The following is a 12,445-nucleotide window of genomic DNA, read 5'->3' as shown; positions in this document are numbered from 1 at the left end:
CAGGATTGTCTCTGATGCACGCGGCCCAGCTCCTCTTCTATTAAGGGATGACCACTCCACACAGACGTGCTGCCCAAGTTGTGTGGCTCATGGCATAAGGGATAACAAAACCCTAAGAATTTCCTGTTCTAAACTGGTAACTTGCGTTTTCTCTGTGCCAAATCTCACCCTTTCCTCTACTGAAATCCCCCCGTGTTCGCGACAATTCATGTATAGGTTTTTTTAGGGCTCTGCAAAACGGCACTGTTCTGTTTCGCCTTGAGTTTTGAGGTTTCAAGGGAACAGCATTCTGTTTCAAATTTCATTTAGATTTGAAACAGTTGTTCTGTTTGCGAAATGTCGAAACAGTTGACACTGTTTCGACATTTCGCTAGATCAGGCTGGGGGCGGGAGCCCAGCTGGGCTGACTTTCTGCCCCCAGCCCAATCTAGCACTCAGTTCCCTTCCCCTGCGCTGTGATCAACTTCCCGCAGCCTGGTGGCTGGAGATAGGGAGAACCAAGGCTCCGCTTCTGGCTGCTGCTGGGCGCACAGCCCTGGTTGTCCCCTGTCTCCCACCACCTGGCTGCTTTGAAACTCGCAATGTTTAGAAACTTTCAAAATGTTTCGACTAGCCTCATTTTGTTTCGAGGCTGTTTCAAAGCCCCTTGTTTCGATTTCATTTCACTGTTTCGAGCTCAAAATGGGTCGAAACAGTGTCGAATTGAAACAGCCGGCATTTCGCACAGCCCTATTGTCTTTCCCACCCTACGAGCTATGAGGCACCAGAAAAGTGATTGATTTTTCCCATCGATTACTAGTCTTTAGGCACACAGTTAGTTAAGTGGGAGGCAGAAATGTTCCTTGAGTCAGGAATATAAAAATATAAAAAGGCTCCCTTCCAACCCTGCAGTGTAGCTCTTCTCAACGTAGTTTGGTATTATTTGGCAACCCTTCCTGCTTTGCCACCTCTGCAGCCCACTTATCTGCCACTACATTTCCCTGTATAAATGCACCTCCTCTATTGCTGAGACTTGGGCCTTCAGAAGACCCCCTAAACAGTCCTTGACCCCGAAAGCAACAGACCATATTATTTTAGTCCTGGGCCCAGCAAACAGTTTGGCTTTGTGCCTTTAGCATGGTGGGTTTGCCTAAGCATGTTTTCCTGGTCTGATGGTAGCAAGTCACTAGGAAGTTGGGGAATGGTAGTAAGTCGCTGGGATTTCCAGCTGCCTAAGCCAAGTGTTTGGTACGAGCCAGAGATACTGCTGGCTTGGGCAGAAATGCATTGGAAGAAATGTTTGATGGGGTCCTGTGCAGGTCCTGAGCCAGGTGCATTGAGAAGAGCACTACAGAGAAAGCGGACTCCATCCAACCAAGATCAGGGAGAGAGAATTAAAAACAAAATAATTGGAAACAAAACCCAAAACCAAAAAACCCAACCCTGCAAGAACAAAACAAAATAAAGCAACCGTTCAAATCTGCTTGATCCACAAGACATTTTACTAAGTTTGGATGTTTATTTTGCCTTTACAAAAGGTCATAGTAAGGAACTTTTTAAAACATCCCCAGTAAATAGAAAGGACCATTTCAAGGACATGCTATGCACAGAGTGACACCCTAGACAGAAGACATCAAAATGTTGAGGATATCCATTTTAACAGTAGCCAGAGAACTGCGGGCCAACTTAAAATGATCTCTGCACCCAAAGCGTCAAGATTCCTTGAGGATAATAAAGTCCATCCTTTCAGTTCAATCCTTCTGGCTCCTCTTGCATGTCCCCGCTATTGCTATTCCTCTGAGGTAGGTATCAATATCCCTGAGACACAGAAAGGTTAAGCAGTTTGCTCTGAGTCACACAGCAAGACAGCCGCAGAATTGGAAATGGGAGCCAGGACTCCTGACTCCTTGGGTTGTGCGAGAGCGCCAAGATACAGCTCTTCAACCTCCCCCTTACAATAATGGCCAAGGGCATGCAGGAAAGGCAACAAAAAACCCAATGCTTAGCCCCAGGGAACCCGCTGCTGGCAGGGTAACGACGACATGTTGCAATTTCCAGGGACGGAGAAGAATGAGCAATTTAAGGATCTGCCGAGAAGTAAAGCAAGTCTGAAATTATATAAACTATAAAGACATGTAAAATGGATTTCTTGGGAACTGACAAGCAGCTAAGAAATGGCATGTAATGTAAGCCAGCTACTGACACTATTTCTACACCCAGTTTCAGTTATCCACTCGGTAACATTTACAGCGCATGTCATACTTACAGGTATCACTCCAGTTTTCTAAAAAATAAATAAATAAAATTAAAAAAAAATAGGAAACTAACATTCTTCCTGGATAGGGGTGTGTTTGCTTTGTTACCTTGCATGTGAAGGCTGGCTCAAAACCTCATGCTTGCTCAGAGGGCGCAGTCATACAGCTGTGCTCCAAGAAGCTCTTTCCAAGGGAGACAGGCTATTGACACTACATAGCAATCAGATCGAATTCAAAAAAACCCCAGGCATCGCTAGTTGAAGCCGAGGGCTGGAATCGTCCTCAGCTGATGGAAATCAAGGTAGTTCCTTTGACGGAGACTAGCCTCAGCTGAGGCTTTGGCTCTGGGAAATAGGAAGGTGAGGTTTTGTCCTGTCAATTTGGAAACCCATGTAAAAATCGGTGGGGTCTAGTTTTACTTCTTGCAAAGCAGAAACTGGAACCTCAGAACCACTGGTTGCCAGACCTGAGCTGGGCTCGCTTACACCAGTGGAGGATGAGGTTTGAGGTTCCTGTAGGCAACATGAGACAGTTTTATTTCGTTTCCCATTTTGTTCTCCCGGTTATTCCCTGAGCCAGGGGAGGAGGACTCATCATGCAGAATCTTTGCTGCTTGGACTGCATAGCCTTCAGCTTAGTTTCCCAGAGGGGGTGCTTTATTTAAATATTCCAGGAATAAAAACTGATTTGAATTAAGAAAGAAGGGGTTGCGGGGGGGAAGTGTTCTGAAGAAACAAATCCATACAATTGAAATGCATCTCCTTCACGGAGAGCAAAAGCCCTTGTCCGTAAGAAGAGTCCCTACAAGCACAAGTGCCCAGGGCTAGCTCAGAAGTGGCACTTACACACACACTAAGTGACGTGGCCCTACCGGCCTCGCACCGAAACCATACAGGAAGCAGCATTGTAGACTGCAATTTGCATCATCGTCAAAAGCAACAAGGAAATCCTGTTTCCACCACAACCAGCAAAATGCGTCTCAGATTCCATGGAGGGTCCCCTCTCGGTCTAAAACCAATTTGGGGTGAAACGCAATCTAATTGCATGCAAGGGAGGACAGAGTATAATCCTTAGATCACCTCTTGCCACTTCTGCTCCTTTCATCAAGCAAGCACATTTATGCCCTTGGTATTATGAAGCCTTCCAAGTGAAAGCTGTCATAAGCACCCGAGGACATTCTTGCATACCCAGATTGTGGATTGAACAGGCCTCAATTTATCTTTTTAAAATGGCATTTTGGCTTCTGTTTAAGTAATTTCATGCTATTAAAACGGAGACCCAGATCCTTCACTGACATGCAACTCAGTATGGGAGACACCGTGCGGTTATAAGCACGTGATGCATACAGGAAGACCCAGGACAAAATGTTCTGGTCCTAGGCTGAGCTGAAAAGGACTTAGATCGGAATAGGAGGAACTGGCAGAAAAGAACAGGGGCTGAGCCAAATGCCAGCTCGAGGGAATAGTTCCTCAATTCCTACTGCAAGACTGCCGTGTTTCTGAGATTATCTTTGTCCCCACCCTTCAGTCTGTCTGTGTTTGAAAAGACATTCAAATCTTCCCTTTTCACAGATATGTGCCTTCCATCCACCTCTTTAGTGCAGGCCCATTATGGTGATGCAAGAAGGTTTTTCATCCATTAGTTTGTCTCCAGCTTCTTCTTCGGGGAACTGGCAGCTGTAGGTATCTTCTACAAGATGGCTTGGTGGTGGCGGCATCAAGATGGCATTATTTTCAGGTTCTGCAAGGAAATGATCAGAAATCAGGGGTTATGTCTGTGACTGAGGCACAAAGCCACACAGCAGGGAAATAGTAATGCCCCGTCCTCACAGTCTGTGCGTGCCTGAGAGCTGCACCCTGGAAGAAACTTAAGGCTGCTCCTCATCTGAAGACATTAGTGTATTCTTGCTCTGCTTCAAAACCTGGACTCCGTCCAAGTGATGCCCTCAAATGTCCCAGGTGCTGCAAACTCCCTGGGAAATCTGGACTGCATGACAGGCTTCTCCCCACAGTGCCTCCTGGTTTAGTGTCTGCCAGGATGGAGGATGCTTCGGGAGCCCCAGTAGTAGCAGGTGCTCAGCAAGGCATTGCCTCACACCTGCTGTCCTCCATGCCACCAAATGGATCACCAACCCACAAATAAAGGCTGGATCTTTGTCTCCTCTTTGTCTTCTCAATCCTCAGCCCCTTTTGACCACTCAAGGAATGCCTGAGAATGAATAGGACTGCACTGGCTATATCAAGAGGCCTTGGCACACAGAAAAATCTGGCCAGCAGTGCTTAGACATGTTGGATCTGTTGTACATGAGCCCAAATGGCAGCACATGCAGTGACACAACACGGTGTCATTCTGCCAGCAGAAAGAAAGGGCTGTGCTGCCCAAGAGCAGCTTGGAGGGTGAACGCTTCTTGTGCTCTCCCTACTACACTATGGAGAGCAGGTCAGACGTTACATCCCTGTGAGGAAGGGGTGGGGAGATAGATGGGAAACTGAGGCACAGACACACTGGGAGCAGGACATTGTTCCAGATCTACCAAGTCCTGGACTGGCCCCCTAACACCAAGCATCTCCCTTCAGCAGCCAACAAACTATACGGATGCACCGACCTTGAACTATGTGGACTTTCTCTTTCTTCAGCGACCATATGAAGAGGTGCAAGAAGAAGGTCATCAGGATGAGAATGAAGATAGACACTGCAGTCAGGATTGCCATGATGGTAGTAGACGAGGAATCCAAAGATGAAAGGATGCCTGCAAAGAAATGAATAGTCAGAGATTAACACATATGACGTGCTAAGCCCTGAACCACAGGAAAGGCAACACCTCCAAGGAAATACCTGATGAGACCTTATCACTTTAACACATCTTAATCACAAGCAGAATTAGGATTCACTATGGAAAATACCTTTCACAGACGAGCCTATGAACTCCACTTCATCAACCTGCTGGATCCAAAAAATCGTGGACTAAATACATTTCCCAGTTGGTCTAATAAAAGGTATCATTTTGGAACCAAGTGCTCTAGTTTTTTGTATGGACTAGATATAAACATTGGATTTATGACACATTATAACCTGCTTGCCATCTGCCTCCCCAGGTAAACCCTCCACTTTTGACCAGCTATTCTCATTCCCTTCCCCGCCACCCTCCTGTCTCCCATCCTTTGACTACGGCTACACATTCATTCCCCCTTCCTCCCTCCCCACCTGTCTCTCACCTACTGACCACCTCAATTTACATTTTCACTGACTGGCTTTCCTGCATATGTACTGGTCTCTGGCTGCTTTACCACTCCATCCAGGAAGAGCGCAGACCATCTGCAGATGAAGGGCGTTTGTGCCCGAAAGCTTGCTAAGAAGAATTTTTCCATCTATTTGAATTGGTCTAATAAAAGATATTGGATTTAGCCAAAGAACTGTGTCTGACTCACTAGAGAAGTCATTCTACAGTTACTAATCAGGAGGGCAAAAACTCAGCTAGGATCTTGCATGCAGGAGATCATTGTTTGTAGAAGGGATATTCTTTGCTTCAGTATATCCCGCTCCCTTACCCAGCCTTAAGCACCCAGCTCTGCTTTGTAATGAGGACCCATACACCATCTTTTCATCCATTACTTTTCGGCTTCAGTGGTCTTTCACACTGCATCACACCTGGCCTGAGGTCTCTCTGCAGTAGAATAATAGGCTGAATATCTACTCTCATTGCAACACAAGGGAAGGCAATGGGGTGCACTGGTACAATTCTGCCCTGTAGAAATATGGAGAGCTTGATCCTACCAAATGCTTAGCTCTCTCAACTTGATCTTATCTCCAAAAGATCTGAAGGTGGGCAGCTCTTCAGAGTTTTCAGTATGTATATAAAGCATACAAAATTGTGTGTGTGTGTGTATTCCTCCCTGTAACTTGCATCCTCTTGTTTTCAGCCATGCTGCTAATTGATATCTGGAAGAATTGGACCCACAACAGTCACTTCATAGGGAACGAGACTGAAGAAATTTAAATGTGGGTGACTAATTGCTAAGCAGTTTCCTGAGAGCTCCGCAAAGTTGCAGCCGCCCAATGGAAAACTCCAATAAGTTTTGTTAAGGAACCGTTCAGTTATACCCCTGCCATAGTTTCACAGTTTCTAGGGTTGGAAGGGACCTGAACAGATCATCCAGTCTGACCCCCTGCCGTGGGCAGGAACAAGTGCTGGGATCATAACACCCCAGCCAGATATCTACCCAACCTCCTCTTGAAGACCCACAAGGGAGGGGAGAGCACCACCTCTCTTGGGAGCCCGTTCCGGATTCTGGCAACCCTTACCATAAAGTAATGCCACCTGATATCAAGCCTGAACCTGCTTTCAATCAATTTGTGGCCATTATTCCTTGTTATCCCAGGTGGTGCCTGGGGAACAGAGCCTCACCTACTTTGTGCTGGTCCCCCCTGGTGAGTTTATAGACAGCCACCAGATCCCCTCTCGGCCTTCTCTTGTGGAGGCTGAATAGATTCAAGCCCTTTAGTCTGTCTTTGTAGGGCCTGGCTTGCTGCCCCCCGACCATGCGAGTGGCCCTCCTCTGGATCCTCTTAAGGTTAGCCACATGCCATCTCCATTTATCCCTCCTCACTCTCTGAAGCCTAGGATTAATGATCCTCTCATGATGCATGGACCTGAACTTGTCAGTCGCCCAAGTTGTGCTGGCGATGAAAACACTGCAGGCGATGCAGTGGTCATTTCCACAGCCACAGCAACAATGCCTCTCAGGACTGAGTCAAAAACCAGGGTAGAAGGGACCATCAAGGTAAGGGAGCTGCTGCTCTGGACATACCTTCCTGCAGAAGAGGTTCATCTTTGCTATATTCTGCATCATGGGTTGCATTTCCTGGCTTGATCATTACACATCTAGGACTTGGATGCCTAAAAAGATGAAAGAGTTGTGTTGAAAGTCTCTGGTTTTCTCCCTGCCTTCAGCCTTTCATCTCCCTGCAACCCATCTGTCTGTTTTCTTCCCCTCCTAGCCCCACCATTTATTATGGCTGCCCTCGCTGGTTAACATGGGAACAGATCTCCCGAGGACCGGTTGAGACGCCATCCCGTTCAAACCATCGCCAGGCCTGGAACGGATTTGCGTTGGCTTGTAGCTCAATTCTGAAAGTAGGTCTCACACAAGGTGTTTTGATTTGACCCAGTTTCACTTTGAGATTTGTCGGGCACAAAACCAAACAGCTTCACGTGGCATCCTGGTGAACAAAACCACCTCTTCAATCTCAGCACCGAGAGCAGAAGTAACCCTGAAAAACCCTTGGGTCACCTCTTGCAACGTGAAAGTTTAAGATGATCTTGGGGCATGCATTGTGCGGGTGGGCCAACAAAAGGACAATCCATGAATACATACTTAGTCCAAGGTTTGCATCTGGTGTCCCCAGCTTTAGAAAAGGTTCCATTTGTGCAGGGTTTGCAGGTGAATTCAAAATCAATTGTGCCTAGAAGAGAAAAGAAAAGAATTTGCTATGGAGTCACAGGAGAGGGAGGAATGGTCTGTCTTTGCATACCTTCACTGGCTCCCTCTTCTCCATTGCCTCAAACATAAACCACCTGTCTTCACTCTCAAGGCCTTTCAGAGGTCCCAGTCCTCTCCCATTCACAGTCAATATTATGCCTGATTATGATTAATCCTCTCCATTGCTGTGAGCGCAACCAGAAACCGGGCTGTACTCAGAGCCCCGGTGCACTGAGATGTCTCTGTATTCTTTATCTCTCTCTTATAAGGATGTGCAATGATCAAGCCAGGAAATGCAACTTAGAAAAAGTTGGTGGGCAGTTGAACATCCCCACAGCAAAGTGTAGAGATTTACCTATTCATTGCAGTTTGAGGCAAAGGTGGGTTTTGGCACTGGAATATTTTTGCCTCCCTTCCTGAAATGTTGGTTTCTTGTGATGCACAAACAGGCTGCCCGGGGGCTGGGCGCTGTTTGCAGAGCGCTGATAAGGATCTGGACAGAAACCTCATAGAAAGTGATCCTCCTGTTTCCTTGCACCTCTGACGAACATGTGAGGGGATGGTGGGTTTGCACCTGATTGCTCTGACAATGAGTTGTACTTTCCAAAAACCACTGCATTTTAAAGATTACATTTACCACTGGGAGTCTGGAAATTAAGAACCGGCGTTGTACCAGCTCGTCCTCTATTGACTCCAAAGAAAAGCAATTCCACGCATCTGGCCGTGAAATCTACTCATCCCAAATCAAATGTATGGAGGGAAAGTTTAAAAGCTGGGGAGCGAAGATCTCCGGTACTTTGTACCATGTGCTTGGCCTGCTAAGACATCCCTACTTCAGCACCAAAAGGCTGCCAGGATGCATACGCCGGGATGATGGAGGAGCAGCAGCTTCTATCGACTGACTCCACTTGTTACCTTAACAGAGCTCAGCTTGGTAGATTCATTCATGTTCCTAGACTTACCTGTCTTTTTCATTTCTTCCCCTGCCTTGCACTGCGGGAGTCGCTTGCAGGATGTGCAGGATAGGTCAGCGCACTGGTACCCAGCCTCGCATTTACAGTCACCCTCTGCATTAGCACACGGCATAAATTGGTTTTCTGTTAGGAAGAACACAAGGAGGTAAGCTTTCCTGGTTATACCTGATACGGCAAAGTTCAGAGGCTGGCATTACATCTTGAACATTAACTCCTTTCACAGGGAGGAATATGGTGGGCAGTGCTCTTGGCGTTGCTGGTGAACCCAGCGGTGCTCTCAGTGAATCCAGAGGCACTCTGGTTCAGTCAATGGGGACCCTACACCACGGTGAAATGATGGTAGCTGCAAGCAGACTCACTGTGGGCCCTCTGTCATCATGGAGTGCTTTTGGGCAAGGATCTTGTCAGGGTAGATGGGCCTGTGGGGAACAAGTAGCACTTTTTCTGCTCAGTGGCCAAGACACTGCCCCTGTGCTGGACTAAAGAGCACCAAGGTCCAGGTCCTCATTCTCTCACCCCCATGCTGTCCCCCCACCCTCCACCACGAGGTTTCCATCATTTATGCTCTGAGCTACCTCGATAGAAAGGAGTCCAAATCAAAATCCTAGACCCCCTCAAAATCCAGAGAAACCTAGGTCCCAGCCTAGATCTGATGCTGCAACTGGCACTCCACCCTTGATTTTGACTTGCTTTAACACAACGCAAGATAGAGAAGCTACTGCCAAGAGGCTCTGGAGCTCATGAAAGCAAAGGACGGAGCTACCAGGACTAGCTAACACTATGGACTCACAACATCAAGAAATGAAGTGAGCACTGGGAGACCCTGAGGCAAGAAAGGAGAAGGCCCTTTCTTACCTGAGACCTCGGTGACCTCAAGGGAAATAGAGGGAAAGCATGCATTCGTGCATCGGGGTACCGCATGAAAGGCTAGAGGCAATGGTAAAGCAGAGGCCACCTTTGGCCCTTTTTGTTCTTTTCTAGATATATATTCTGGGTGCTTTTCTGGATCACTGGTAGCAAAAGGGACTCAAGGACTTTGGCCTCTGAAGAAATTAAACTGCAGAAGGAAAGAGGGATGGGGGGCCTTGCCTCTGTACACAGTTCACCTGAAAATCAGGGGCTGGTCCAACCAAACCCTCCGTTCCCACCAGAGTCAAGCTGCTCCGCACTTTGCAGGCTACCGGGGCTGGACCCGCTTCACTGCCACTGACTGGCATTAAGTTACCCACTTCCTTCCTCCAATTTATTTTAGCTTTGGGGGATTTTAAATCCTCCAGTCATGGAACTGCCATCGTATGGGCAGCAGCACCTGGGCAATTCCCCTCCTGCACATGCAGTGGGAGAGGATGCAAGAGCCTGGGAAACTAGACGTGGACCTGCGAACTCACTTTGCCAAGTCTGCTGACCGGCGAGGAGCTGGGTTCATCCAATGTGTTGATCACGTCCCTTCACCAGTCATTATCCAAGTATCCCCACCCCTTACTGGACCCTGCCCCTCATGATCAAAGCCCAAGGGACTCGTACGGAAGACAACGGGAAAGGACAGGTGCATTTCACTCGTGTGAGCACTGTGTCTTAATGCTCGTCAGAGATCTGACATCATCGTAGGACGCAGCAAAACCCTTCCCAGGGGAGCCCGTTCAGAGCCACGTGAATGAAAAATGAAACCCTCTGCTGATTGAGAAATGTATGAGAAATGAAAGTCCACAGCTGATCAGGTTGCCATTGCTCTAAGCTGCTGTTAGCTAGAGACGGCTTTCAAAGCCCAAGCTCCGAAGCCATCAAAACAGGTGGCTCTTGTAGATGTGGTACCAGCCCAGAAGAAGCACAGGTGCTCCAGCAGGCCGGTTCCTGAGGCCAGAAAGGACCGTCGTAACCACCTGCTCAGACCTTCTCCGTAACGAAGGGCAGAGAGTTTCAGGCAGGGGTTCCTCCAGCGGGGCCATCCCCCCTATTCCAGCTACAGCGCGGCTCTTAGAAAGATTTTGAGTCTTGACTCAAAGGGGAAAAGCAACGAGGAAGGCGACCCTTCCCAGCTGCGTTCTCCCACTAAGAGCCAAGACCTGCTTCCATTGCTGTCCTACGCAGATTCCTGCCTGAGTTGGTGTCACTGGGCAAAACCAGCAAGTCCCAAGGGTGAGGCAAGGGAGAAGCAGGACCCCCTTTTTTCTCAAAGGCAGACCTGTTGCTACAACACCGATTTAGAGGTCTGACACCGTTCCTCAGAGCACTGTAGCTCTCATTTCCATTGGGATCTCAATGCCAGATGGGCTCTGCTCAACAGTCCAGAAAGAAACTGCACCATAACTGGATCGCCAAGCTGGACCTGAATTTTGCAGCTTGCTTCTCTCTCTCTGCCATGGGTTCAATCAACACGCCAGAGCCCAAATCCCTTGACTTTTGGAGCAGGCAGGTATCAAACCCAGAAGGCTCTAGAGAGATGTTTGTAGCTCCGATAAGGAGAGAGGAAACGTTCCTGTTTCTGTTTTCCTTTGTGCACACACTGTACTCGTGTCACCTTAAAATTTGTCTAATTTTGCCTGTTCTCCTGCCAGCACATAACAGAGCAGGATTCCCCCACCCAGGCTCCTTACCTGGTTTGGATGAACAAATCGGGCAGCATTTCTCCATTCCATTGATGAGCTTTAAATTACCACTTCTGCACTCTTGTGCTAGACCCGGCTGTGTCCACAGCCACAGCCCGACCAGCAAAACCAAGCAGGTTCCCTGTCTGATGCGAAGCATTCTTCGTGATGGCTCACTCTCGACTCCAGTGGTTCCTGCAGAGGATGTCTGTGCCTTGACACAAGCACACAAGCTCTACCCCTGCAATCTACCCACGGTTTCTGAAGAGATGCAGCATTTTTTATAGCGTATAACTTCCTTTCACACACTTCCTGGTTTGGGGGGACGCAGACAGCCTGCACGAAAGAGATGAGATTTTTTCCTAGAAGCAGAGATGAGGCGTTATTCCACCCCCCACAAAAGGGCACCAGAAACTTGGAGCATCCTAGGAGGAGGAATCGGACTTTTGGAGGACTCTAAGGGTTTGTCTACATTGAGTAAAGGGAGGGTGTGAATTTCCAGACAGACACGAGATTCACACAACTCCCAGTCACTTACAGTAAGTGAGAGAAACCTGACTGCCTAATTCACCAAGTCTTTTGCAAGTCTCAGCCGCCGTTCTCAACTACAGTACAGGAACGGCAAAGCAGCCGCAGCTTGACTCATTTCTAATCTAGTTCTTTAATATGGTCAAAAACAGTAATTTGTTCAAGATACTGCCCTAAAGAAGGGGGTAATGAGAAGCCACTTAGTGCTGATTAGTTATGGAGCTTTGGAGGGACTATCACTTGCCTCCCTTGCTATACCATGAGAATGGGCTGAATGCTATAATCAGATACATTATTGGAGGACTCTCAAGGAATATCGTCTTACCATTTATCTGGCCGGTTTTGGACAATTGTCAATATTCACTGAATAAGGGACATGTGCTGAGCTGTTCATTTGACGCATGCCTTGCCCTGGTTTAGGAGTTTTTGTTTGTCTGCATCTGGCAAAGATCCACGAGGATGATGGATAAAAATTAAAGTGGTGGGCAGTGTTACGGCAATGCCTTCTCATGATCAATATTCATTTCTGTTCATGAAACTAGCTGTTGCTGAACTCATGAAAGCCTTCAGAGAGACCTTCTCAGTATTGCATTTTTGTTCTACGCTAGGCCTAAGAACGCAGCTTTTCTGATTCTATCTCATGC

General features: G+C 47.6%; 1 protein-coding gene across 1 annotated transcript; it reads right to left on the bottom strand.

Moving 5' to 3' along the window:
- Window positions 1-1,469: 1,469 nt before the first annotated feature.
- TNFRSF18 (TNF receptor superfamily member 18) lies at window positions 1,470-11,572 on the bottom strand. Its single transcript, XM_019493819.2, has 6 exons — window positions 11,283-11,572; window positions 8,677-8,811; window positions 7,610-7,697; window positions 7,043-7,131; window positions 4,840-4,983; window positions 1,470-3,974 (listed from the first exon to the last, which is right to left on the bottom strand). The coding sequence occupies exons 1-6, from the start codon at window positions 11,431-11,433 to the stop codon at window positions 3,829-3,831; spliced, it is 753 nt and encodes a 250-aa protein (XP_019349364.1). The 5' UTR covers window positions 11,434-11,572; the 3' UTR covers window positions 1,470-3,828.
- Window positions 11,573-12,445: the final 873 nt, after the last annotated feature.

This window comes from Alligator mississippiensis, chromosome 13 (genome assembly GCF_030867095.1).
Source record: "Alligator mississippiensis isolate rAllMis1 chromosome 13, rAllMis1, whole genome shotgun sequence".
Lineage (NCBI taxonomy): Eukaryota > Metazoa > Chordata > Crocodylia > Alligatoridae > Alligator > Alligator mississippiensis.
The sequence above is the reverse complement of the archived record's forward strand: the minus strand, read 5'-3'. Positions and strand labels throughout refer to the sequence as shown.

What these genes read in the sequence shown, in the direction of transcription:
- TNFRSF18 (XM_019493819.2), bottom strand. Translation starts at nt 11,433, where the DNA reads ATGCTTCGCATCAGACAGGGAACCTGCTTGGTTTTGCTGGTCGGGCTG. An exon ending in GGAAGAAATGAAAAAGACAG is followed by an intron (nt 7,698 to 8,676) that starts GTAAGTCTAGGA and finishes TTTCTCTTCTAG; the next exon opens with GCACAATTGATTTTGAATTC. An exon ending in GAAAGTCCACATAGTTCAAG is followed by an intron (nt 3,975 to 4,839) that starts GTCGGTGCATCC and finishes ATTTCCTTGCAG; the next exon opens with AACCTGAAAATAATGCCATC.